The 27,942-nt window shown below is 45.7% G+C and overlaps 1 protein-coding gene across 5 annotated transcripts in view; it reads right to left on the bottom strand.

Annotated features, from left to right (window-relative positions):
- The window catches only part of FBRSL1 (fibrosin like 1), a 1,250,393-nt gene that overhangs the window by 14,471 nt on the left and 1,207,980 nt on the right, over nucleotides 1–27,942 (bottom strand). For all 5 annotated transcript variants that reach the window (XM_086942730.1, XM_086942733.1, XM_086942732.1 and 2 more), the window contains exons 7-15: nucleotides 16,128–16,566; nucleotides 13,917–14,179; nucleotides 11,570–11,730; nucleotides 9,220–9,270; nucleotides 8,324–8,410; nucleotides 7,168–7,239; nucleotides 5,680–5,709; nucleotides 5,344–5,415; nucleotides 4,285–4,417 (exon numbers count right to left, since the gene is read on the bottom strand). In XM_086942730.1, the coding sequence (XP_086798856.1) occupies nucleotides 4,285–4,417; nucleotides 5,344–5,415; nucleotides 5,680–5,709; nucleotides 7,168–7,239; nucleotides 8,324–8,410; nucleotides 9,220–9,270; nucleotides 11,570–11,730; nucleotides 13,917–14,179; nucleotides 16,128–16,566 (1,308 nt within the window). The remainder of the gene's footprint in view (nucleotides 1–4,284; nucleotides 4,418–5,343; nucleotides 5,416–5,679; nucleotides 5,710–7,167; nucleotides 7,240–8,323; nucleotides 8,411–9,219; nucleotides 9,271–11,569; nucleotides 11,731–13,916; nucleotides 14,180–16,127; nucleotides 16,567–27,942) is intronic.

The following is a 27,942-nucleotide window of genomic DNA, read 5'->3' as shown; positions in this document are numbered from 1 at the left end:
AGCTCCCCCGAGTTAGTTGCGACAGGCACGGGGGTCTTCAAGATAGAGAGGGAGAGAAAGGGATCAGAGAGAGAGATATAGATAGCACAGAAGGAGAGAAAGGGAGGGAGAGAGAAAGTAAACAGCAGGAAAGGAGAGAGAGGATGGATGGAAGTCGGTATAGGCGGGGCCACTGGAATTATGTGATTCTCCTGTGTGTTTTCACATACCTATGGAATTTGCCGCTTTTGCCGCATAATCCATCATCTGCTGTATAATCTTTACATTTTAACAAAACAAATTTGCTTCAAGCTCAAACAGATCAAAAGTTACTAAAAACATAGCAACATGCGTTCCTGCGCACTGGTAGGCTCGTCACAAAGGTTAACTGGTCATCTTTCAGCTGCCTATTGCTGTATTTGGGCGTTAAATTGAAGCTAATAAGATGAAATAATTTCCCAGGCAGTCTTACCAAGTGTAAAAATGGCAAAATGAATGCTAACAAAATGTACTGCACTATGCATCATATGCTGCCTTTTCTTGCTGCATTACTGAGCCAACCCTGCAGCAAAATGTGTTTCTCATCTGCCGCATAACTCCAGTGGCCCAAGTATAGGCAAAGGTGGCGATACTACTGCACAGGTGTGCATAGAGGTATTTGGGTAAAGGTGCTTCGGAACAGGCAGAGTTAGAGGTATTATAGTACAGGTAAGGGTAGAGATGGGAAGAGAACGGGGCAAAGAAAGAACAATCAATTTGTGAAGTGGGTGGGAGAGAGGAGGGGCTGAGAGTAGTGTGGGCCCATGAAATAAGTTGCTAAAAAGAGAGCAGGCTAGTTGGAGTAATAAGGGGGGTGGGTCACTCCACTCCCTGAATGAGGCAAGGGGTCCAAGTGAGCTTGAAAAACACTGCAGAGGACTTTTTCAACATGAGACAGACGGATTTGCAATCCGAGTAAAGTTATTTATATGGAAAAATTCAAGGGAAAATGTCTGCTGAAGAAGTGTTTCCAGAACAGATTTCCTCCGGGACATTTTAATTCGATGTCACATAAAACTTCACTCATCTTTCCAACTTGGCCAGACGACAATGTGATTTCATCTTAGGTGGAGAAGGGGGTGAAGCAATGTTCCAGGTTTCAATTATTTGCAGATATTATTATTGACCATGACACACTCTCCAAACTACCCCCAACCCTTCAAGCATGAAGACACTCCAGCTTCCTCCTGACTTGTGCTCTGATCCTCGACACAAAGCACATGTGTGAATGAATATTATTTTTAAAGTGGAGCATTTGGTAGTAAAATGCTGTGAATTTAATTTTACGACTAATCCGTTAAAGCTTTCCACCGCTTAAAATAAGGCTGATTGGTTGCTCCAAATGTGTTGTTAGTGTTGTTAGGTTTGGGAAACTGTGTAATTGATGCTGGTGTGAGCTGCCTTTTGATTGGCTGTAACTGTAGATAATAAATCATGTAATGAGCTATTCTTTAATTGATACCTGTATTCTGCTTGATAGGAAATGCAATTTATTTGCTCGATATTTCCTTAATAAGAATCACTGTCGATAATAGATATCCTATTAATGCTGTGTGATTAGTTGAGGCCACAAGTACATCACTCTTGTAGGCGCCCCTCCCTCCAAGGGGAGCAGCCTATCGCATGCTGTGGTGGGAATCGACACTGCCACCGCTGCCTCTCTTAATGTCCTCCAATGAAATGAAATGAAATGAAAAATTCCACTTATATAGCGCATAACTACCCGGAGGCCTCGCAGCGCTTATGATTGATTACTGTGTAAGGCTGCGGGCATAGTTAGTGCGCTTTTGAGAAAAGGTAAGTTTTTAAGTCTTTCCTAAATGACATCAAGTTGTCGTTCTGTCTAAGGGGTAGAGGCAGTGAATTCCATGCCTTTGCCGCTAAACAGGTAAATGAACGGCCACCCCAACGGGCTTTCTTGATTTTTGCCGTAGTTGCCAGGTGCAAAGAGGCCGAGCGAAGAGTTCTATGTGGCACATAGGGCGATACTAAGGGGTGCAGCACTGCCGGGCCAGTTTGATGAAAAGATTTGTGCAGAATACACATGGCCTTAAACAGTGTTCTGGCAGCCACTGGGAGCCAATGGAGCTCTTTTAGGGCAGTTCTCGCTGACTGCCAACGAGGGATGTTAAACAGTAGGCGCGCGGCACAGGTTTGAGTGACTTGGAGTTTTTTTGTCACTGTTGACAGAGCACCTAGATATAAAACATTTCCATAATCCAGGCGAGAGAGTATCAGGGCCTGAACCATGACCCTTCTCGCCTGGAATGGAAGTAGGGGGAGCACTTACCTGAGCATTTTCATCCACCCCACGCAAACAGAGGCTGTCTTTGTGGCTTGGACCGAGAAATCCAGTGCTCTATCCAGCCAGATTCCAAAGCTCTTTATCTGGTCTTTTGGAGGAGGAGGAGCACCGAGACATGAAGGCCAATTCAGCGGCAAGGAAGTAGGAGAGGGATTGCCTAGTAGCATGATCTCGGTCTTCTCCCCATTAAGTTTGAGATGGGAGAGTTGCATCCACTCAGCAACAGCCTCTAGACACGGACCCAGCGTGTTGGACGAGCCCTCCTTGTGGTCTAAAGAGACCACGAGTTGGGTGTCGTCAGCGTAGGTGACAATCCGCACACCGAAAGGGAGAACTATCCAACCACCCTGTCCTGCTGCATCTCTTCTTCTGGCTTTACCACCTTAATGCCAAGGCGGCACGGCGCCTTCCTCCAAGACGCCATCTTCAGGAGCCAGAGACCCATCTTTGCGTCGCAATCCCCTGCTGACGCGGGATACTGCAGAGTGATGAGCAGACCGTTCACCTGACCTCCGCTGACCTTTCTGCCTACCACCACCCTCTAAACATCCTCATCTAATGGGGCCACCCAGCTGCAAGATGGCAGAACATTCCCGCTCCAGTCCTGGGTTACCAGTCACACACTAAAGCCTTCTGGGAGTTGTAGTCTTTACTTCTTTAGATCCAATCGGACTAACGCATGCGGCAACAATGATTATTAACGGAAAGCCCGGGGCTGGAGACAGGATGTCCTGAAGATTTGGAGCGAGGCGCAACACTACCTGCCAGATACACCACAAACTCTGGTGACTAATAACTTAATTAATAATTCAATCCTTTGCCAAACTATTGCAAAAGTCTCTTTACCAAGATACGTGCATTTTGTGAAAAAAAAAGGTGAAAAGAAAAGGTAAGATGCTAATAGAGCTGTGCTTGTGTGCGTTACGTATTTTAATATGTGCGGGTTGGAATTCCTTTGTGCTTAAATTTTTTAGGTCGAGCATTCAAGACCTTTAGTATATATACTTTAGTATATACTTATATGTGTATGTACTTTGTGAGCTCTGGAGATCAGCTCTAGGACTTGTCTGCTTCAGCTTAGGGACTTTTTTTCTGTTCAATTGCCTCTATTTAACTGTCTTGATAGAAAACAACCAGTAGAGGTCAGTAAAATACCAGTATTGCTTTCTGCTGAGGTACTTTTTAAAATGTTTCTGGCAACTGCCTCTATTTAAAGTTCTTGATAGAAAACGACCAGCAGGGGTCAGTAAAATACCAGAATCACTTTAGGACTCTCTAGATTCCAGTCCATAGAAATTGTATTCCACGAGCACCCGTAGACAATAATATTTTTTTCAAAATCTTGTCTTTTCAGTGATATGACCACCAAAGGCCCTGATTTTATATTAAAAACAGAGCTTTGGACTACACCATTTCCTGCTGAAAGGCAATATTTCTCTCCATGTGTTTCCATACCTGGCATAACACGCAGTTTGGTGCTTACTTTCCCTCCATGTTAAGGAACAGTAGATGTTTCAGCACCCAGGCTAATGTGCTGTATAGCTAAATACATATAGGGTCCCAAAGGTGAGACCGATTGCATTACAAATGCTTGTTACAACAGGAAACAAGGTAGAAAGCTGGAATCATTTAAAGAAATAGACTCAGCAGCTGTGTCGTGAATGGAGATTCAGGGCTCTCTGGGTGAAAAATCTCATAGCTGCTGCCTGCCAGTGTGATCTGCGGCATGTTTGTGTACTGGTGCATGCCCCATGGCTGCTAAGAAAGGGCATTCTTCACTGTGCCTGCACGTACCCCGATGCTGCTGATGATACGTGTGCCCTGTGGCATTCCACTTCGTATTGCTTCATTGGCACATGTTGAGAAGGAGGTTTGGCAAGTGGCTTCAACACTGAAAGAACACTACCAGAGGGAATACACCCTCTAACACACACACACACACACATGCAGGCTTCTCTTACCAGTGCTGGAGAACAAGGGCCGGGCCAGCTCGTGTGTATAGGTGAACCCCGGGAAGACTCCGGGGGCGGGCGGCCTGCTGAACAGGTCCAGTTTACCACAGATGTCCAGTTTATGGGGGTCCATCTGCATTTGCTTCAAGGGGAGAAAAAAAAAACATTCACATCTTAGCTTTCATGTAAAAATGAAGATACAGGTATAACAGTTGCAGAAGGTTTTCCTGGGTGAACTGACAATCGAGGGCACGTGACATGTGGTCTGCACAGGGATGGGGTGGGTGGTGGACTGCACCAACCCACTCCACCTTTATCCAAGTAACATATACCGGAATGAGCTTCCAGCACTGAGACAAGCAGCGCGTGGACTATTACCAGCCTGGCGCAGGGCACAGTGCCAGGCTGCCAGTCGGACATCCGGGTCCTTTTAAAGATCCATACTTTCGGGGTACTCTAAGCACTACAAAAAAGTAAGGTTTTTTTTTCATCTGCATGTGTGCAATGGACAGTCTGACATATGCCCCCACAATGATAAACTGACCTTGCCCTAAAACTCTGGGCAGGAAACTATATAACTCAATGCCCTAAACCGTAGGCAGACCACTATATGCCATCCCTGCCCTAAACCATGGACAGGACACTATATGTCCACTCTGCCCAAACCATGGACAGACCACTGTATAACACCTCTACCCCCACCCTAAACCACGCATAGAACACTATAGGCCCACCCTCTCTGCCCTAAACCATGGGCAGACAATATGGCCACCCTGTCCCAAACAGAGGTCATGTCACTTATGCCCTGAGCCAAGGGCATCTCACAATGCGGTCGTGCCCTATACCATGGGCAAACCATACATGCCCTCTCTGTGCAAAATAACTATATGCCCCGCCCACACTAAACCATGGCCATACCCCTATATGACTCCCGCCATCTTGTCGAAGTTTCTGATGCCACTTCTGTGGAGCTCAACTTAACTTTGAGGTAGCTGGCATCGAAGGGACAGAGAGTAGGGACCTTACCACTACAACCCGTCACCACTACGGCCGGGCCCCCACGGTTACCTTCATTTTCTGCTGGTGGTGGTAAATCTGCCAGGCTATCTGCACGTGCACCGCACACCACTTCCCCGGTTTCTGCAACACAAAGAAAGCCACAGCAAACAGGGTCAGGAGTGTTCGTCACAAGAGCGTGCAAGACATTTATCACCAGAGTCGTGAAATAACTACTATATTTCTGGCCTTCATCGACTCTTCCGAACCACTTTTACAGATTTGATTTACTAGTCTATTATATAGGTTTTAAAAACTCTTTAAGGCAAGAGGGGTGTGGGAGCAGGGAGAGGTCTGAATTAATGAGGCACTAACAAGATGAAACAGATTTGGAAATTGTCAACTTACTCTAACAGATGACCGGTACGGATCCGTTACCTACAAGAAATAAAAATATGAAAATCAATTTACACTTTACCAACAGCCTCAAGTTTTAGGACCGGTTATTAAAAAATATCACATTTGATATACCAAAATTCTTGACAACCAGTTGTTTTTTGAGAAGGCACTGAAAGACGGGGAACTCCTCTGAGCATGCAAAAGATTGGGGTGGGGGTGGGGGAAGGGTGTCACTAATACATCTAGAAGCTATTGTTTGGAGTCTGGGGATGCATGGCTTTACAGTGTTTTCAAGAATGACATCTACTTTTTTCAACGCTTCTTGGCATGGGTGAACTTTAGAAGATTGGTGATGGATTCAGCCAAACTGGATGGCTTCGTATTGGTTGAGTAAAGGGGGGAGGGGGGCATATTGTAGCCCGCAGCCTGAACTGAGAGTATGGGATCCCTGCTCATGAATGAGTATTTTTGCTTCCATTGGTGACCTTTCCAGTTGTGTCTTAAGCTCTTATTATCCCCGTGTTCCACTCCTACACCTACGAGCACTAACTTCTAGGAATGGGAGATCCTCTCTGGCGTATCCATAGCAGGGGTGACGTGGCCTTAATGTAATTACATATTTTACCCTTAAAGGGGCCTTCCAGAGAAAGAAAATACACCATCTTCCCTTTATCCAAACTTGCTCTGAAAAGATTAATTAAAAATAAGGAATTTTAGAATATCCACTTATTTGATGGGAAGTGGGTGGGTCTTACATTCCAGGACGCCCCTTCATTTTCTGGTAAGAGGTTGGGTTTCAAATTGCGGAAGATACTTTTGTTCGGAAGAAATTGGTTGGGATACAAAAGAGATGGTTTGTTTGGTGGTAGGTGTTGAGTTTTAGATTGTAGAACACCCCTTTATTTGATGGGATGTGGCTGGGCTTTAGATTGTAGGATGTACAGTTGTTCAATAGTAAGTGGTTGGGAATTGGATACGTGAGAGACACTTTGTTTGACGGTGAGTGGTTGGATTTTAGCTTCTAGAATGCACTGTTTGATGGCAAGTGGTTGGGTTTTAGAATCCAGAGCTTACTTTTGTTCCATAACAAGAGGTTAGGTTTGAGATACGAAAGAGAACATTTTTTTGGCGGGAAGTGGTTGGGGTTTAGATTACCAAATGCCCCATTATTTGATGTTAAGTGGTTTTTAGATTCAAGAGAGTCACTTTGTTTGATGCTTACTAGTGGGGTTCTAGATTCCAAAGACAACCTTTGTTTGAGGACCTCTGGCTGGCTATGGATGGAGCAATGCTTATTTGTTTGAGGTCTGGTTGTGTTTTAAGGCTTAATGACATCATTCTCTGATTGACCCCTGTAATGTTAAAGTAAACAATGATAGTGAAAGTGTTGGGATCTGAATTTTAGAAGAAAGTAGTCAGGCCCTGTAAGCAACGGGCGTGATTCAATGTTCTCGGCTGGCAGCACCAGGGTTGGTGGGCGAAAGCCGTGCCACCTACCCCGGGTGTCTTCTGCAGGAGGCTGTGGTGAACGGCGCCCGCCCGCCCTGCCACGTCGATGGGGTTTGAGGTCTGGAAAGAAAGGACAAAGGGATGTTAAGGAGGGTCTGTGGTCGCAGGTGCGAGAGACTCACAGTAAGAGTGAATAACATGAGGTCACAGAGGTAAGAGGCCGTGCACACCAACCCTCGTACAACACAGATTCCGATAGTGCAGCGGAACCTGAGACCACGACACAATTACAGGTACCTGAGAATGTGACATCACCCGAGGGAACTGATGACATCACGCCAAGGCACACATTACTGAAGGGACCACAGATGCTTGCACTGCCCCTTCCATAATGCCCACTGTGGGGCACACATGTGTGGATTATACAATGGCAAAGCCCCACAAAGTTCGGAGGCTCATTTGCATTTCAGTATGGCGCTAAGAAAGTGAGAAAATTACTTTGCACCACATCACGAGCTGCCAGGGCATTCCTTGCCCTCTCCTCGAAGGCAGGCTGCCACTGGCACCTTGGATCTATGACATGTCCCTCCCCGCCCCCCACATGCACCTTGGATCTATGACATATCCCTCCCCGCCCCTCCCTCCGCCTCCCCACATGCACCATGGATCCATGACTTGTCCCCCCTCACCCCTCCCTCCGTCCCCCACATGCACCATGGATCCATGACTTCTCCCCCGCCCCCCACATGCACACTGGATCTATGACATGTTCCTCCATATCCCGCCAGATGCATCATGGATCTATGTCTATGACATGTCTCCCCAGCCCCCCACATGGACCCTGGGTCGACGACATGTCCCCCTCACCGCATGCACCCGAGACAGCATTGCGGCAGGTACTTGGGGTTGTGTCACTGATCTTGCTACCCTAGACTGTGACAGCATCTGAGCTAGTAGGCACGTGACGTCATTCAATTATCGTGAAACTATGACATCACTCAAGGAACTCCAGCCTCGGACACTCTTGCAGGAAACTGACATTGTAATCTGCCCTGCTGTCATTTTAATGCACACCTCAAGCTTTCACAGACAGTAAACCAGAAAAAAAATGTTGCACCAAAAATAACACAAAGGAGAAAAATGGGTCGCACACACTATCGACTTCCTTAAATATAGGTAAGAATGGCAGGACGCCAGCACTCACCTTGGGTTGAAAGGCTCCCTGAAGTGACCCGAAGGGGCCTGAATGGGGCAGCATGGGGGGCATCGTTGGAGGGTACGACGGGAAGAACTAAAGACGGAAGGAAGGAGAGAACGCAAGTCAGGCGCAGTACCAGAAGACGCCAGAGGGGGCGGGCTATCCGGAAGCAAGAAGTGCACACATCCGGCCCATGCCTCAAAGCAGCCATAAGGGAAAATTTAGAGTCATTTACACATGCCAGGCTCTGCCACACCTGGCCAGGCCTTCCGGAAGCAGTGGCTGGTTGAGTCACCTCCCTGTTTCACTACAGGTTAGCCCAGATCAGGATACAGGCACAGAGCTACTCAGGCAGAAGCACGTGATGCACACATAAGTACTGATGAAAGTGATTTAGATATTTTCAGTAAAAAAAACATGACTGCTAATAGATTCTTTTTGGTAGCCAACATAACCTAGAATAACTTAGTAGTAGTTCTCGTCGAAATTTTCTATTTGAAAACATTTCATTCTAAATGTAATACATTGTTTCCAGAAATAAACTACAGATTTCGTGTCACCAAAATCATAGGCATGTGACATTTTGCTTCATTTGACCTCTAATGACATCCAGAGTTGACCCAAGGTACAGGAAGAAGGAGAAAATTATAAAAAGCAAAAAATGGATTTCAAAGCCCAGTCGACTTCTGTTGCTGTCCCCCCCTCCTCCCCCCCTTCCCTTCATGAAAGGAAAGACTCGGGAAGGTACTGTATGAATGAGGGGAGGTAAGCATGTTGGCTGACGTAACCACTGATGAGAAGGGAACAAGTAATATATGAAGCACAAGAGAAGGGAACAAGGATAACACAGTACTAAGCAAACTCAGGCAAACAGGAGGCCACAAGAAAGAGGTGTAACTTACGTTGGAATGTCGGTAGAAAGAGCTGTCCAACTTGGGGGTGTACTTGTCAAACTAGAATGAGAAGAAAACAAAGAATAAGGGATACACCTACATAGTGTTACTCGTTTACACATACAAAACAAAGAACTACCATTTAGAGGCAAAGTACGCCATTTTAAGTTTGGTGGACGTGCCACCAGACCCCATGGGTGGCAGATGACCCGTGTCGGCTAACAGGGTCCTGACTGTCTACCCACATTTTGTGACAAAACTTCAGCCAAAAAGGCTTCAGTCAACACTGTGGAGCACTTACGGAAAAAATATGAGCGTCGGGCAGGCTGCCGGGTCATGGTAGAGTTGGTTGACAATGTTTTTGTCTCACACAAACCACTGAAGTAGCAAAGTCTGTGAAGTGCCGCCATGTTGATATTATTCCCCTGCCTGGGACGGATATGCCCCACAGGAACAAATCACACCAGCATCAGAGGGCGCGCCTTAAATAGGGCAGGCCTTCCAAGGTTCAGAGGCGTGTGGTCCTTTAGTTGATGGGTCGCCAGAGACGTGTCTGAGGGCAGACCGGCCGAGTCTCTGAATCAGAAACTAAATGGTTTGCTCATTTCTAAATGGGGACGCATGAACAACAGGTGTCACCAGGAGAGCTTGCCGTGTGTTGACCGATGAGCTACTGACCATGTTCTCCCATGCAAGTGGCCCACACCGCCAGCTTGAGAAGCGGGTACCTCTAGTGTGCACCATGGTTCTCGCCTTCAAGAGAGCCACCTGGAGACAGGTGGATAGAAATGGAGAGGGCGCTTAGAAGCAGCCTGGGGTGCCTGGCAGCTGTTGGCACAGGATATTCCCTTCACAGGTCCTGATCACCCCAGAACCATCTTGCAATGGGGGCAGAGAAGGATGTTGGCAACAGGCATCTGAGAAAGTATCCTGCAGCAGCCTTTTCTGTGTTGATCCAATAACGTTTTGTCAATTTAAATGATAGAAAATGCATTTAGGGCCCGCAAAGAGACAAGTAGCCTTTCAGAAAAATATTACCCCAAACTTGTCACTCGAAAGTTGACCGTTCCAATGGTGTAATCTACGAAGGTCTCTGGCAACAGTTGTACAATTGTAGTAGTCGAATCTTACGTCAACCTTACGTCGACTTCTTATTACAAAGATCATCTTGACACTGTAGCCTGCCTGTTTTACCAATAAGGAGCAGTTTCAAGCCGCCGGTGATACTGAAGAAAGCACAAGGACATCTCCTGGCTCAGCACCAGCCGGGGCAGCATGATGGAGGCTACACATTCTGCAATGCAAGACTAGGCTTCTGATTCTTGTCTTTAGCAACTCCCTAAAACCTCTCTTCTCTCGGATTCTAGGCTTGAGAAAAACAAGGGCTGGTGCCAAGGCAGCCACATGCGTCTCCGGCCACAAAATGAGCCAGTGAGTCAGTCAAGGATCAGTCGGCTAACACGGGCTACTAAAATGTGATGTCTGATGCTATACCAGGGCCCTGGACAGGGGCTACAGAAACCCCAAAGTGCCTATGGGGCACGTTGGCTTCGGACGAAGAATCTCTGACCACTTGTGGAAGGACTCTGAACTGGCCCACAGAAGAAAGACAGGGGCAATCTTGATCTGTATGAACACTGCTGGTGACGAGGCGCTGCTGGTGACGAGGCGCTACTGGAAGACTGGATGGAGACCAAGCTGGCCTCAGGTGAGCCCGAGCCACCTGGAAGGAACCTTCACCGCTCTTCAGTAAGCACTGCCTACCTACAGCGGAAGGAGACTGTTTTAAGGCCTCACCATGACTTGAGAGACACCAGCCTATCTGACCCCATTGAATGCTTTGGTTTGGGGCCACAAATGACACTTGTTACTTAAAGTGCTGCCGCACAGCAAATCTACTGTGGAAAGTGCACAGAAAGGAAAATTATTAGTGACAATGCCGATTTCAAAGACTCAAGTGGAGGCTGGACCTTCTCTGTAGAGGGTCCAATCCTCTGCTAGAATTTTCTTAAATGGGTTTACACTTTACAAAAATGTTACTTTGATCCATGCGTGAGCGTCCTCCCACCCCCCTATTACACAAGCTTGTAGGGTTCTATCGACTGTAGTAACCTGGAATTGGAGCTGCTAGCCACCGGCTCTCAGAAGAAATGGACATGGCCATGTCTCTGTTAAGTTGGGCAGGACCAATCAACTCTGTTTTTTTTCATTTTGTCACTTTGTTCCTTCTAAAATTAAATATCTGAGTGGTCTTGGCCATTCAGCAGCTTTTGGATAAAAAAATACAGACACAATAGGCACAGACGGACAATAAAGGTGGTGCATGAATCACCCCAGAAGATCCCCGAAAGGTTCTTACCTGGCACTCCCTGTTTCGGCAGGTCATGCTGTGGTGGTTCTCCACGTGAGGACTCATGGGCGGAGGTAAGAGCGATGCTTGAGACAAAGTGCCAATAAGGATCCCAGAATGAGGCTGGCAATACATGATTGGTTGGTTGAATGATATCAACAGACTGGTATCTAGAGAGAAGAGAGCACAGAGTTATTCCATGTCAAACCAAGCGCAGGGATTTACAATGTAAAAATTATGCAGCCCTCTCTGCTCAACTCATACCTCAATCACTCGCCACCGGCCCCAACCTCAGTCACCATCTTCAGTGTTCAAGGGATAAAACTGTGCACACTTGCCTCACTACTACTACGAAACAATCTGAGCCCTGTTTTATCTACAGACACAAGTTACCTGGACCCTTTCTACCCCAGATCAAGTATTTAAACCGTATTAATAATCCACCCAAAACCACCCCTTCATCCTCAACAAGTGCATTACCCTCCACACCAAACCATGGACCTCCCCCTCAAACCAACACTCAACAGGTTCCTTTAACCCCACCACACATCTACACTGCCAAGTCACTCTGTAAGAACATTTTCAATCTTAAACCCACCCTTCAAGCCCATCAATAACTACCCAAACCTGTGCACCAAGAGACCTAACAATTCTGCCTATCCATCTACTGTCAAAATCGACTGTGCACCCAACTTCAGCCCCCAACATTTAATTCTCTCTTAAGTCCATCATGTAGACTGACTTGCTAATGACCCCAAGTTGCCCACCCCCAAATCTCTGATGAATTCTCCCAGACCCGACCCACTCAACCCTTTCCTCATCCACCGAGTGTGCACTTTCCAGCTCTCCCAGCCATGACTCCTTGCCTCTACCCCAGCGCTCGACCTGTTTTTCATCTCCAAAACATGCACAACTCAATCTGACTTGTCAAGATCTGCTACTTCAACACAACACTTAACCAAACATTCATCTTAACATGACTTCTCCCCAATGCCTACCAGGAACTCCTTCCTTAACCCAACAACCACACGCCTTAACACTTGCATCCAAGACTTCACACATCAACGTATGTCTCCGTCGACAACACTCACAAGGTCCAAACCTTCACACCAAGAACTCCTCCCTTGAGCTAACAACCACACAACTTCACACTTACATCCAACATTCCCCACTTCAACGTACGTCTACATCCGCAACACTCACACGGTCCAACCCTCCACACCAAGAACTCTGGGCCAAATCCCAACAAAGACCACCCAGTCCCTCCCTCGGTCATTATTAAATGGTTCATCTCCAGCCCCCCATGCAACCCCACCAAGAACTCTCCCTCAACGTAAAACCCTCCAAAGCTATAGTCCTCAATTCCATGTGCTACTTAAAAGGAGCCCCACACCCCCTACTCGTGCTCAGGCACAGGGCCCAGTTTGGACAGCTAGATGTGCCCGAATAATGCCAACACCTGGTGTGGGATCCCTGGCATTCATACTTGCGTCACTCTGAGCTTTGCCTCTTTTTACAGACAACTGGTAGAGGCAAAGGCCCCCTTCTCTTCCCTCTCTGACCCTTATGTCAAGGAGGCCAAGCCTATGGTTTCTGCTTATTTGAGTGTGGGATCCATAAATGTACACTGAGACAGAATCTGGATTTGCTCAGGACCCTCCAATCTGCTGCCCTTCGAGCCTGTGACAGTCGATGTACGCCGCTGGCTGCCCCCAACCTCTCTCTGGCTTCCACTGTCATGCCAGGGGCACTTGGCCCAGTATGCATCACTCGTTGATTCCCCCTTCCCTACACCTACGACATGTAGTAGGGTACGTTATGTCCCCCATTTAAACTATTCAGCTTCAGCCTTTCTACGGCTTGAGCTCAGAGACAAAAGCAGCCAGTTTGCTAGCGCTGTGAAGGGACTTAGTGACACAAGCCAGCGCTATGTAAAGCAAACACATAAATGAGTTTGTTTTGACTCGCTCTCTCGCTAGTCTTCTTCCAGAAATTGGGGATGACCAGAGTGGTATAGAGGGGTTACCATTCCTCGCTATACCACCAACCTCTTCCCCACCCCCTTTCCTGGTGGTAGCACCTTCCCCCCTTTCCTGGTAGTAGCACCAGGGCTCGAGTCGGGGTACCACGCGGGTGGACAGCCTCCCCCCACTTATTTTACTGGGAGCTCGATAACTATAAACTGCAACTGAGTGCAAGCCACCTTTCGTGATGTCACTTCCTGTCGTGAAGTCAGCGTCCCCCCACTTCTTTTTTTAGGACTTGTGCCCTGGGTAGCACCTTACCCCTTTTTTGGTGGTAGCACCTTCCCCCCTTTCCTGCGGTAGCACCCCCCCCACACACAGAGGGCACCTACCTGAGTAACCAGGGCCGGCTGGGTGACTTGGAATCACAAGGCTGTTGGTGGGCAACGCTGATGGGGGTGGTAACGAGGGAGGGGTGGCAAACATGGCCGGATGGTGCTGGTTCTGCGTCCTGAGGGCAAAGTGCGAGGTAGCCAGGTTCGAGATGGAGAGGGGTAAGGCCGGGCCGGAGGGGTGGTGCTGGGAGATCTGTGGCGAGGGGGTCAAGTGCTTGGGCAGGCCGATGCTGGCGGCGCTGCTGGCGCTGCTGCTGCGACTGTAGGGGGCAAACACAGGAGAGAAACACAAGTTATTACCACCGACCGGGACAACAAGCAACACAGGGGCATTCAGGCAGGCTCACAAGATGGGCAGCACGGCTCTCAGCCCACAGCCAGCACAACAACAGACTGACCCGCAGAAGTGCCTACAGACGTAAGTGCCACATGCATCAAAGGGTTTTGTCCATTCTGTGTCTATGGGAAAATGTGTTCATGCATATGGCACTTAACCTCATACAGGGAGCTTTCTAGTGCTTTGAGGCCCCTAGAGGATGAATCTCTGCACTTTATAAATACAGTAAATAAATAAAATAAATAATTAGTGTGGGGGTGGAACAAATGGGGGGTGTAGGTCCACAGAAACAGATGGGCACTTCTGGTCTAGCTTGGCACTGTGGGAGGACAGGAACGTTTCCCCTCACCAGCCTTTCTTTGGACTCAAAAGGCCTTTGCGTTCTGGAAATAATAATACTCTCTGATAAGCAAGGAAGAGGCGCTCTAAAAACTAAGCAAAACGTGTTTAGAGGTTACCCCTGAAGAAGTGTTCTTTCAAGGCGGTGCATTCTTTAATAATATTAACGTGTTCCTAACTGTGTTTTTTTAGTTTAACACATTGGGAGGCAATAAAATCTAAATTATGAACGCATTCAGAAAGTACAATAGTTTGTCCCAGCAAAGCACACAAGTAAGGCTCCTAGTTTCCTCTTTTAAATTTTTTTTACAGATGCATAGAGACAGAAGACTAGCAACCTTCAGGCATTGAGTATGAGTGCACATTTATGAAGTAAGTAATAGTTTCAGCTTCATTTTTTTCCTCACAAAACCCAAAATAAGTAAGGATAAACACCGATAAAATTAGCAAAAAATACAGACAGAAATGGGAAAAAACAACAACAAAAAACGGGAGTCCTAATAATATTCTGCAACATAATTACATTTCTTACAAGGATACTTCAGGTTTACACAATTATTTAATGCAGACAGACAATTGTGCTGCCTAACTAAGGCTACCCTGGCAGCATCACACCTCCCGGGGAGGAGACGCTTCACTGGAAGGCCAGACAAAGGTGAACTGCATTGACAAGGCCGGCCAAGCCTCCGGTGCACACAGACTCACCGGGAGGGGGAAGCAGAACGATAAAATATATGTTTTTAATGACTGTTGTTTCTCTTTCACTGTAAAAATGTGACATTGTAGGGTTGAAACAGAGGTGATGAGTTGACTCAAACTCTGCTTGGCGTCGACAGCTACAACGGAATCCCACAGAGGCGACGGGATTATGTGGAGCTGAAAACCCTTGTACAGTGCTGTTTGGATCTTAAAATATTAATCTAATGAAGCATTACATGGCTTTCAACATACATATTTCTTCCCTGGACTGACGCAGCCTCAAGCATCCTCCTTGACAAAGATAGAAGCAGGGCCACTGGAACTCTGCGTTAGGAGAGCGCCACACGATGGGGCAGAGAGAACCAAATTATACTACAAAAACAGGCACATTATGCGTCATAATGTTGTACATGTGATACATTATTTTGTCATTGTCACCCATTGCAATACTGTCTTAGCAAAAGTTTCACCTAAGTAGTATAACTAACTCTCGCATGCAGCAACAAGCAACTGAAGGTGGCCGGTCAAGCTTTCTGAAGGGCCGTCCACTGTGCACCAACACGTGTCGCTGCATTTTTAATAACTTTTGATCCATTTGAGCTAGAAGTAATCTTTTTGTTAAAATCTGCTAATTATGCTGCAAATAATGGATCATGTGGCAAATGGATAATTATGCAAAAAATGTCGCAGCATTGCATAAATCCAATGGCCCCGGATACCAGTAAAAAGTGCCCATATGGGCCATCCATAGTGAGCCCGGTGCTTCCACCAAGTAAAAGACTAGACTGCTGCTCCTAAATGGAGTTTCACGCATGCACCTTCATCAAACCTACCTGATGTTCTGCAGTCCGTTATGCGGAAGCTGTTGATGATGATGGTGGTGAGGTTGGTAGCTGAGGTGAGGCGGGATGTGGGTGGGCAGCTGAGGTCTGAGTTCTGGAAGCAGCAGTTGAGTCTGTGGTTGTGATTGGGGTCGGGATTGGGGCCGGGACTGAGGGCGAGACTGAGGCCGGGAAAGCGGCCGGGGCTGAGGTTGCGGAGTTAATCGGGGCGGGGGTGCCGGGCCGGGGGCAGACGACTCCCTCACCAGCGGGCTAGCACTGGAGGTGGGGGCTGAGGAAGCGGAAGTCACAATGGCGGTCGCGACGGGCTGGGGGCTTTGCGCCGGCAGCACAAAGCACACCTCCGTGCTGAGCTCCTGGCTGCGCTCTAGGCCCGACACCTTCGGGGAGAACGCAGCCTTCGCTTCTGGCTTTTCATCGATGAGCACCCCTGGAAAAAACAAAAAACACAAACAAATGGTCAATTGAGTCAGTTACTCTTGCATTGAGTGGCGCCACATAAGCTGCGGACACAGTAGAAGCATTGTAGGTCCCAAATCAAAAGATGGAGAGATTCAAATTCAAAATGCGATAAAAAATTGATTTTTATACTTCGCCCCTTTAAAAAAAAAACACTACAAAAAAAAATATATATATATATATATATACACACACAGACAACAGACCCATTAGAAAGAGGGAAGACAGAGAGGTCATTTTTTCCCAGGCCCCATGCTTTTTGAAGGCCACAAATGTTGAGTGCTGCAAATGTTTTTTGTAGCTTTGAAGGCAAAGCTCCCCCATTTATCAAAGACGAGGCGGCTAACAGGGTTAAACCTGCTAGATGGGACCAGGAGGCATACCTTCCCCATTTCCTTTTTTGCCTGCAGGGCATTTTATTTTTTGGAAACGGATTCTCACATTATGAAGTTTTTGTCCTTCCGTTTGTTGACCTAAGACCAGTACACACTTCCGACATCTGATTGATAATAGATTGGAAATAGCCCCTTTGCTTCTGTTTCACCAAAAGCATAATACAAATTTTAAAAAGTGAAACACAGATGCTCTGCGGCACCGCCTGCAGGCTGGCTGTTGGCAAATGCCTCGTCTGCCTTAATCAAGAACGCTGGCCCTGGTCGCGTGTCTAGATTAGTTTCAAAGTACTAAGATCAAAGGACTTGGGTCACCAGAACCACTTAGGGCAAACAAAGTCTACATGGTACCCCAGTACTTATTCCCGTGACTGCCCAACATCACCTGACAGAAGTCACACAATTGCTCTGGGGGAAACAGGATCCCCGCGCCAAGAGAACTCGTAATATTTGTATTAAAAAACCCAACCTATGAGACCAGGAAGCAGCGCCTTGACTAACAGTTTATACGAAAACTGACTATTTTTTCAATATAGCCTTCACACTGCACTTTTACCATTTCTAGGTGCTGTAAATAAGAGATATGAGTTGAGCAAAGGGATATTTGTAATAAGAAACGCAAGCTAAAAGTCATCGAACAAAGGGACGTTTGCCATCCTAAACTCAACCCAATGAAATCAAACTGAGGCATTTTTATAATCCAAAACTGAAGCAGACCTCATCAAACAGAGGGACATTCAAGAATCCAAAACCCAACATACTTCAATCAAAGGAACATTCTGTCTTCTAAAACCCAACCAGAGTCACCTAACAAAGGGACATTCAAGAATCCAAAACTGAACTAGACTTCAAACAAAGGAACTTTCTGTCTTCTAAAACCCAACCAGAGTCAGGTAACAAAAGGACATTCTAAAACCCAACCATACTTAAATCAAAGGGACATTCTGTCTTCTAAAACCCAACCAGAGTCAGCTAACAAAGGGACATTCAAGAATCCAAAGGAACATTCTGTCTTCTGAAACCCAACCAGAGTCAGGTAACAAAGGGATGTTCTAAAACCGAGACATACTTCAAACAAAAGAACATTCTATATTCTAAAACCCAACCAGATGCCGCCTAACAAAGGGACATTCCAAAACCCAACCAGACTTCAAACAAAGGAACATTCGGTCTTCTAAAACCCAACCTGAGTCACCCAAGAAAGGAACATTAAAGAATCCAAATCTGAACAAGACTTCAAACAAAGGAACTTTCTGTCTTCTGAAACCCAACCAGAGTCACTTAACAAAAGGACATTCAAGAATCCAAAACTGTACTAGACTTCACACAAAGGAACTTTCGGTCTTCTAAAACCCAACCTGAGTCACCCAAGAAAGGAACATTAAAGAATCCAAATCTGAACAAGACTTCAAACAAAGGAACTTTCTGTCTTCTGATACCCAACCAGAGTCACTTAACAAAAGGACATTCAAGAACCCAAAACTGTACTAGACTTCACACAAAGGAACTTTCGGTCTTCTAAAACCCAACCAGAGTCTGCTAACAAAGGGACCTTAAAACCACGCCATACTTCAAACTAAGGAACATTCTGTCTTTTGAAAACCAACCAGTCAGATAACAAAAGGACATTCTAAAACCCAACCAGACTCCGAGTAAAAGAACATTTTATATTCTAAAACCCAATCAGATGTCACCTAACAAAGGAACATTCTAAAACCTAACCAGACTTCAAACAAAGGAACATTCGGTCTTCTAAAACCAACCAGGCGTCAGCTAACAAAGGTACATTCAAGAATTCAAAGCTGAACCAGACTTCAAACAAAGGAACATTCAGTCTTCTAAAAACCACCAGACATCAACTAACAAAGGGACATTCTAACACTCAACCAGACATCACCCAGCAAAGGGGGATTCTGCAATCCAAAACTCAACCAGACGTCATTGAACAGAGAGCTATTCTGCAATTCAGAACTCGCACGACAGATAGTAAACATGATTTTTCCCTTTCCACTGGATGGCTCTTCGGAGTGACTCCACAGAGATAAACCGTGTAACAAAGTCTCCCCCGCAGAACTTTAGATGCCGGATCCCTCCTGCCACTCTGTTCCAGCACCTCATCACCGCACTGTGCCTGGAAGAGCGGCTTCCGCGCACCCACCCTCGCCCCTTTGTTTTAAATGCTCGGTGTCCTACTAAATTCTCTTTATTGCATCTGAAGCATCCCGCAGTTCCCCTAATTACCCATCAGCCCTCATAGACAGGAGTACAGTAAAACGTGCATCTCAATGCATCCCAATTAATTTAAATTGATTGCCAATCTAGTCTTCCAATTAAATTCAATTTGCATCCGTCTGGTGTTCAATTAATTTCTATTACTGCCTCGGAGTCGGAGATGTCTCGGCGAGAACGGAGGGATGCTCCGCGAACATCCCTGGAGGAAGGGAGGGAACCCTGCTTCAACCAACTCATCAACGAGAATACCCAACACCCCTAATCTCTGCCTATCCACACACAACCCTTGCTCCCCTATGCAAGCACTCTAGGCAGTCTTGTCATGAGCATTATAATACTTGGGACTCTGTAATCCCTGCATAGACAGCAGTCTCTAGTTTCTTTATAATCAGCAACTTGTGACGCACCCAGTCACCAATTATAAGAAAAGACGTCACAACTCGATTTATAAGGTTATCACAGTCGAGTTCTGACGTCACAAAGTTTACAGAGTCAGCAGCAGTGGGGGAAAGGCAAGAGCGCTCATGGGGCCTGATTGAAGCACCTATTTAGGCAAGGAAAACTGAAAAATTAGTTTCTTTCTTCCTCACTATTTTTTACCTTACAATGACAAGCAGAAAGAACATGTTTATTTTTTACATTCTTTAGTTAGCAAAAAACTAGAATCTTTCTTCATGTTTCCACACAATTTGCGCAAGTAAAGCCTTTCCTTTTTTTGAAACTGATCTGCATTGAACTGTTTCTAATACCCGTTTGCAACAAATAACTAGGAGGTTTGTGATGTGTTTAATTTTGCACTGGAGCTTTTATTTATATTCTTCATGATGGCAAACATGATCTTTTTTTCATATGAAAGAACTATGCACCAAGGTTTTAAGTGATTTGTGGGAAAGGTGATGGTGTGATCATGTATTATGTGGGATAAACTACCCCCTGGCGTACATGCATGCCAACTTGCAGTTCCCTAAACATATAAAGGAACTTGGCCTCTGGCCTCGTTCCTCTATGTGGTTAAGGAACTCCTCTGTGACTTGGAATATTCTTATCAAGTACGAAAGGGGGTCTTTTATCCCTAATATTATAAATTAGAGCCCTTTAACATGTTAAACACGAACTTCTATCAACCTGGTTTTGACGTATGAATCAGCATGTGATAATAACTCATGTTCTGACCTACTGCGCAACAACGTAGAACATGGCTGCTCCCTGACATCACAATACCAATGCCAATCACAGAGAGGGTGTGGCGAGTGAAAAGGACGTCCACAAAACCATAACAACCCTCATTTACACAATTAGCGAGGCCAATGGAAGTACTACTGTGAAGTTTTCAAGCTCCTTACATGTGAACTACACTTTTCAGTCCACAGTTGTAAGCTAACATGGAGACATGCTATGAATGTATGCTTTGTTTTAGTTAGAACTGGCTTTAACTTGCAGCTGCTTCCATGACCTATTGTTAGCACTTCTAAACAAGCATTTGCAATGCAATAGGACTTGCATTTACGCGAGACCTATTGCATTTGAAACGGGAGTGCGGGCGTGTGAGAAGGCACGAAAGAGAGTGCGGTTGAGGGGTGGGAAGGCCGAGAAGTAACGGACTGCGGGGGTGGGGGGCACAAGAAGAAAATAGTGTTTGAAGTAAAGGGGCCAGTAACCATGGAAGGATACTAATGACGACAAAGCCACCATGAGGGGGGACTAACAGACCTAAAACCAATCGGAAGGAAGCAGTTAGGACCTAAACCAATGAAAAAGATGGGCGGAGAGTGGGCGGAGCTTCCACGAACTTCCACGCCATACTGAATAATGCATGCCTCGCAAAGCGAGCAGCGCATGTGCACTGCCGCTATAGGCTTGACCTAAAAATATGCATAGAATTTCTGCCTACAGGGGGATTCCTTTCTAACCTAATGCCATTAAATGTTTTGTGTTTCATTACAGCTCCAGTGGAGTGCTTGTGCTGCGATGCAGGAACTACTATTTTACACTTTAAAAGTACTCTAAATCATCACACATTAAATTATTGATCTAATTTTATACAGAATGCATGTTTTAAAATATATATTTTACTGCCACATGCTATGTTTTATTTAAGACTCAAATGCAAGCTAGACCTACTGGCTTTGCCAATGCTTGTTTCTCCACAACTGGAATTCAGGCAGGCTTACAGTGCGCTTTCCCTAGCCCGCCTTCTCGTTCCAAACACAATACACCCCCATCCAACAACTAGCTGTCTGCCTGAATTGCAAGCAAGAAGAAAAGTGTGATTGTGTGCCAACAAAAGTGTGTGTATACACTTTTTATGATATTAGGCTGCCCGCTTCCTTTGAAAAAGCTGCTATGTGTTGTGCAGCACTTAAAGACACAAATAAAATAAGCTGAACTTCACTACTCGTAACTTTTGCATCCAATATTTTCTGGGCACAACTGCAGGCTGTATTAAGATGTCAATATTTATAAAGTGCGGCTTATGCATTTATTCCACATATCTGCACCCGGAACTCATCTTGCATCAGAGGAAGTAAGACAACGTTTCAATTTGAGTTTGATGGTGAGCGACACCGTATATTACAAACAAAATATATAGAACCAGCAGGTAAACGCAATCAATATTCCTTTGAAGTTGCCTTTTAAGAATTAATGAGATAGTGTTTCAAGTTTTAGATAGATCTTACTATGGACAACAACCATAAACCAATAAACAATTCAAACATAGGTGTTCCTAGTGCAGACGCGGCGCAAGTGTAATAGTGAAGAAATAGCAAGGTGCACAGAAAATTATATACAGTTAGCAATTGCCACATGGGTACAAATGAATCACGCACCCAGAAATGTATCAGGTCGGGAATACTTAAGTTTGAAATTAAATGAGTGACAAAAGCTGTAAATTGTTGGCGTTTCGACTCAAACATCTGCTTTGAAAAAGGTCTTCTTCAGGGCAGAAAAAGGTAGCAACCTGACTTGCTAGTGGGGAGCAACTTAATTGATCATGGACTAAGAAGCGAACTGCCAGTAATTAGGAGTAATGGACTCGCTCTCATACTAGAAGGACAAAATGCATGATACGCACTCACAGGCCCCTTATCGGATGTGACGTCAGACAGCATGATAGACAACTGTATACCCACTCGCAGAGGTGGATTAAGGGTTACATATTACGCACTTGTAGAACCCATTCTCCTGCATGAATGCTGGACTGCATGATAGGCACCCGTAGACCTCATGAGTGGATAAAAGACTGCACAAGACAGACCAGGGTGCATGCTTCCAGATATAGACAACAGAGTATGAAACAAACCTGCCTGTTTCCAGGGATCCAGGTACAACATGATATGAACCCATCGGCCCGCTTTCATACATGGGTGGGAACCTGTATGATATGAATCCGTGTGCCTGTTTCCAGGCACAGGTGATACGCGATCTGACATGCACTAATCAACCTGTTTCCAGCTGTCCTTTAGAAGAGTGCATGAAAGGGCCGGGGGTGCCTGGGGCTGACAATTCTTTAATTTGAAAGCACATGAGGTGGGTGAGCAGAGGCTGGGATTCAAAGCTGGTTTCCCAGCTCAAGGGTCTGCAGTTCTATCCACAAGGCCACTGGTTCCCAAGCGTTTGACTGCTGGGGACCCCTGCTTAATCATTACTGGAACCTGAGGACCCCCACTGAATCATTACTGTGATCCGGGTCCCCTGCCTAGCATTGTTGACTTGAACGGCAAAGCAACATACAAAAAATACAGAAAACGGAATTCAAACAAATACGCAAATGATGACCCATTTTATTTAATTCTCACACTTATAAAGAAAATAAAAATAAATTAATAGGAATATAGATATATAATAGAATATAGATATAATAGAAAGGTTGGAGCTTTTCTGATGCCCACATCGCCCACACTATATACGGTTTGATGCATCTGCACTGTTCCCGCAAATCAATCTGAGGATACTAATTTAATTTTTAAACTCCAATTCAAATTCCTTCAGATTTGCAGCTTTAAACATTTCAATTGCACATTTGGGGACCTGGGTTCGAGTCTCGGCAACGACGCTGAACAACCTGTAATTCTGGGCAAATCTCCCTGTGCCTAACAGAAAAATAAATAATAATAATGTGTCCTCATGTAACGCAACTGGTACTTTGTAAACCGCTCTGATACCTGTTTCGGGTCAAGTTCGCAATATATAAAACTCAGTAAAATAAAAAAAAACACTTTATTAATCGGTTAACATTATTTAATTTTCGAAAAAGTCGCGGACCCCCCTGAGGAGGCTTCGTGAACCCCCGGGGGTCCCTCCCAGGACCACAGGTTGGACCCAATGCTCTAGTCTAGGCCACACCTCCCCCAGGACGTTTCATGCAGTAAACACAGAAAGAGGACTGTAGTTTTGCAGATACGCGCGCGGGCGCAGACGGATGTAATTGACAACGCTCAGCAGCTACATACCCAGGGCTTTAAGTGGGCCGGGTCTCAAGGGGTCTGAGCACCGGGAGTTTTTTAAAAGAGGCCTCGAAACGGGTCTCTATCGGGCTCTGTTTTGAGCCCTGGCACAGGCGGTCCGTTTTTTTCCAGACTGCAGAGACAGCAGTTTACTGTCACTGCAGTCCGGAAAAAAGTGCCAGGGCACAAAACAGCCAGATAGAGACCCGTTTCGAGACAAGCACATGGATGTGCGCTGCCCACACTGCTCACTTCTCACTAATGGAGAAGTTACGGCATGACGTCATGCCAGCTGAGCGTTGTGGGGGAAGGGAAATACTTTAAAGAGTAATTTTCTTTCTGGATTTCCCTTCTCTTTCTGAAACGCAAGAGCAGCAACATTGTGTTAGGGTCACCAGGGCTTTAATTGGAAGCTTTTTCAATATTATATGTAACAAGATATAGTTGCAGCTTATTTATCTTATGCAACTAATAACCATTGACAAAGCCAATAGGCCTTACTTGTTGTAGGTATGATGTTACTAATTGTATCACATATCTGGATGCAATGACAGAAACAGCAAAATACAAGTTGGGCGGCATACTATGCTAAGCACAGATTATGAGTATTAACGGGGAAGGCCCTAAACACTCAGGACCTGGGTCCGTGGGTCAGTATAAATAAGGTTTGGTCTGAGTTGAAACAGTATCAAATGATTTCCAACAAACACACACTCACCATAGAGTTTTTTTTTAAAAAAGATGAGTCGGAAAGAAAAAGCAACTTATTCATTTATAAACATTTTGGCATTTTTGATCATGCACGGTCAGATTTGATCCAAAAGCAGCAAAAATTGAAAAAAAACATATTATAGTATCTACATGTACTCAAAACAATACATAAGGTATTCATCGGACGTGCTCTCAGAGAAAAGGAGGGAAAGTGAGTGAGTAAGTGAAAGGGACAGGGTAAAGGTGTGGTGACAAAGTGGTTACATCCAAATCGACACTTGAAAAACCTCTACTAGCAGGTTAATGAGCAAAGGTTCCCAAAGTCACATCACACATAGGGAACAAGAGTCCATCGTTTAGTTGGTTCCTATGGTGTGTAAAGTGAAGGCGTAGTTCTACGTTTCGACCCCTGGTTACGCTAAAGGGCTAGTTCAGAGCCTCATGGTGGGGTCTTCATCAGGAAGAGAAATGGAGAGCGTCGTCAAAAACGGCCATCAAATGTTCCGTCTGGGAAATCTGGGCTCCCTCGAGCTCCACAGAGTGTTGGCATGTAGGTTAACACACAGCCGTGCGAGCACACTCGGATGCAGGACGCCGACGGTGATACAGCACGGCTGTGCGTTCCCGTTTTTCAGCTTAAAGCTATACCGATACATCGAGGATCTATTCACCAGTGCCCATCGGCTGTGTGTTAACCTACATGCCTCTTGTTCCCTATGTGTGATGTGACTGTACCTTATGTATTGTTTTGAGTACATGTAGATACTATAATATGTTTTTTTTCAATTTTTGCTGCTTTTGGATCAAATCTGACCGTGCATGATCAAAAATGCCAAAATGTTTATAAATGAATAAGTTGCTTTTTCTTTCCGACTCATCTTTTTTAAAAAAAAACTCTATGGTGAGTGTGTGTTAGCACAGATTTTTAGCGCAAGTGTTTAAAAGCCACGCCCCTAATTCGTGGCCACGCCACTTTGAGAGACCCCCCAGTTTTTTCATCCCACTTAAAGCCCTGTACATACATCTTAATGAGACAGTAAACCGCACTCTCCCTCAGAATCCCACTACACGGTGAGTTTATTGTAAATACAATATCATGTTTCCAATATTTTTTTTGGTAGATCTAAAGTAATTCACAGGCAGCATCTAAACCTGTTTAGAATCATAGTAGGTGATATATTTATGATTTATGTGCTACGTTTTCTTAGCTGCCAAGGTAATACGACTTGATATGTTATAATATAAATTTGTCAGCATTAGGTAAGGTGACCAGATTTGAAAACTAGAGACCTGGACATTTCACTAGAAAAGAAGGAGTGCAATTCACCCCAGCCGAGGGGAACAGACAGACAGCGCTCATCAACACAGGCGCTAAGGCACTGAGGCACTAAGGAAATAAATTAAATCCAATTTTGAAACCCAGTAATATTCCTTTTTAATTATATTGCTTTCTGATAAGAGCAGCTAACTGGTCCCGCCTGGGAACACACACAATCTGGCCTCCCGCTGTTTTCAGTCGAACCTCTTTGAAAACAGAGACATGGGATACATTTTCTTAAATCTATGAAATAGCTGATGAAACGAGCATTGGCAAATGCAATAGTATTTTCCTATGCAAGATATATTGCCGTTGCCAATATATATTTTTAGGTCGAGGTATATCCGGTTTGCCGAAGGCAAAACCGGATGTACAGAGATCTTATGTTGTATAGTAGGGCAGTTTAGACCCGCCTCTCAGCTCCGTTCGCTTCCATTGGCTGGCTTCCTAAACAGAGGCCAGCCATTGGAAGAGAAGTGAGTCACTCAAAACAAGCCCCGTCTTTTTCGGATTCAGGGGCGTAAATGTTGCTGTTCTTTAGCTCATGACGTCGTCCGTCACTCAGGACAGCAAAACACGCCCCCAAATACGAAAAATTTCGGAAGCTTTGAGGCAGCCATTTCTGCCCGACCACCGTCGCTGCCGGAAGAAGTCCCGGCGTGGGGATACCACCATCGGGTGCTCACCCCGCTGTTTATTTAAATTAAACAGGGAGCCTACCCCTCATCAGCCCCGCATTACCGCCGCAGCCCAGGACACCCGAAAATCACAGCCGCGACCCGGAAGTACAGTGGGCTAGGCAGGAAGCGGACGGGAGGTCTCCCCGCGCTCCTGCCCGGCAAGGAGAAGAAGCTCGTCCCCAGCCGCCGCCGACCGGAGAAGCCCAGCAGCCCTGCCCGCGGTAGAGAGGAGCCGCCGCCTCCCCAAACAGCCAGTGAGTGCCGTTTTTCTTGTTTTTATTCTCTCCTGTGCCCTGCCCCTGCCAGGTTCTGCCCTCGTGTCTCCCACCCGTCTATTCAAGAAGCCCGTCCCCAGCCGCCGCCGACCGGAGAAGCCCAGCAGCCCTGCCGCTGAGAATGCATTTTTTGCCCCCAAATCTTTCTGCAGTGTATGTAGCGCCAACTCGGCCACCAGAACTGGAGCGCTTTGCCCTTTAAGAGCTGTTGACGGGCTGGCCGTAGCGCTTCACAAAGACAGGTCAGATGAAGTATATCGCCCTTGTCTATGTTACAAAACGGACAAACCTCGTGGCCATTGCTCCTGAGCCATGGTGGGAGATGTTCTCTGCTGGGCAGAACACCTAGTCTATATTTCAAGAACTTCAGTTTTGTTGTCTTAGGATAGCCCTGGCTGAAGTAAGGTTGCGGTATTGGCGTTTTGTAAGAGTTTAATGACATCCAGGCATGGTTTCTTTTGGCGAATGTGGCCTTGTCCTCTAGTAAGGATAGAGTTTTAACCGTTTTCCAGACTACTTTTTTGAATGGGTTGTGCCCGAGTTGCATCTCCCAAATCGCAGTTAGGTTGGTAGCCTTCGGTAGGATCTTGCCTGAGATATGTCCCTATTTTGAATGTCTTGCCATAGCAGCGAGTTTAGAGTGTTGGCGGGGGCCGAGCGGAGTTTGTGGCAGCAGTTGATATACGCTCCCTGTCTGGCAAGGGCTTGCTTTTGCAATCCAAATTCCAGCCTAAGTTGGGCCGGCGATGTGTAGGACGGAAGGGAAAACATTGTTCTATAGGCTTTTGTCTGGATTGTGTCCCGGTTCTTGGAGTCTCTCTCACGAAGCGCCTCGCTGCCATAACAGATAGAGGGGAGTAGCTTAGCCTGGATAACTCTCAGATGGGGGTTAGAATAGATAATAGTGTCCCCATTTGTTCTAAAATTAACATTCTTCCTCTATGTCCGCCTAATAATTATATACTACATCAGGCCTAAATGATAAAATCAATCAATCACTAATATACAACTTTGCGTGCATTCTGCCCAATAAGTATACACAATATCAGGCCAAAATGAGAAAATCAACTAATTACTAATATATAGCTTTGCGCGCATTTCTACATCAATGCGCGACTTAGTGGCTGCTATATATTGAGTATGTATAGCTTGATACGTTCGCTAAACAATTCAATATCAGGCCATAATCACGTCACGCATATTTTTTCAATTTAGCGCGATAGAACAGCTTCTCTGCACTGCGCATGAATAGTCCAGTGCAGGCGAGCTGGCGGTGAGTAGCGGCTCTCCCTGC

Source organism: Lissotriton vulgaris, chromosome 11, assembly GCF_964263255.1.
Source record: "Lissotriton vulgaris chromosome 11, aLisVul1.2, whole genome shotgun sequence".
NCBI classification, from domain to species: Eukaryota; Metazoa; Chordata; class Amphibia; order Caudata; family Salamandridae; genus Lissotriton; species Lissotriton vulgaris.
This window is presented reverse-complemented; position numbering and strand designations above follow the sequence as displayed.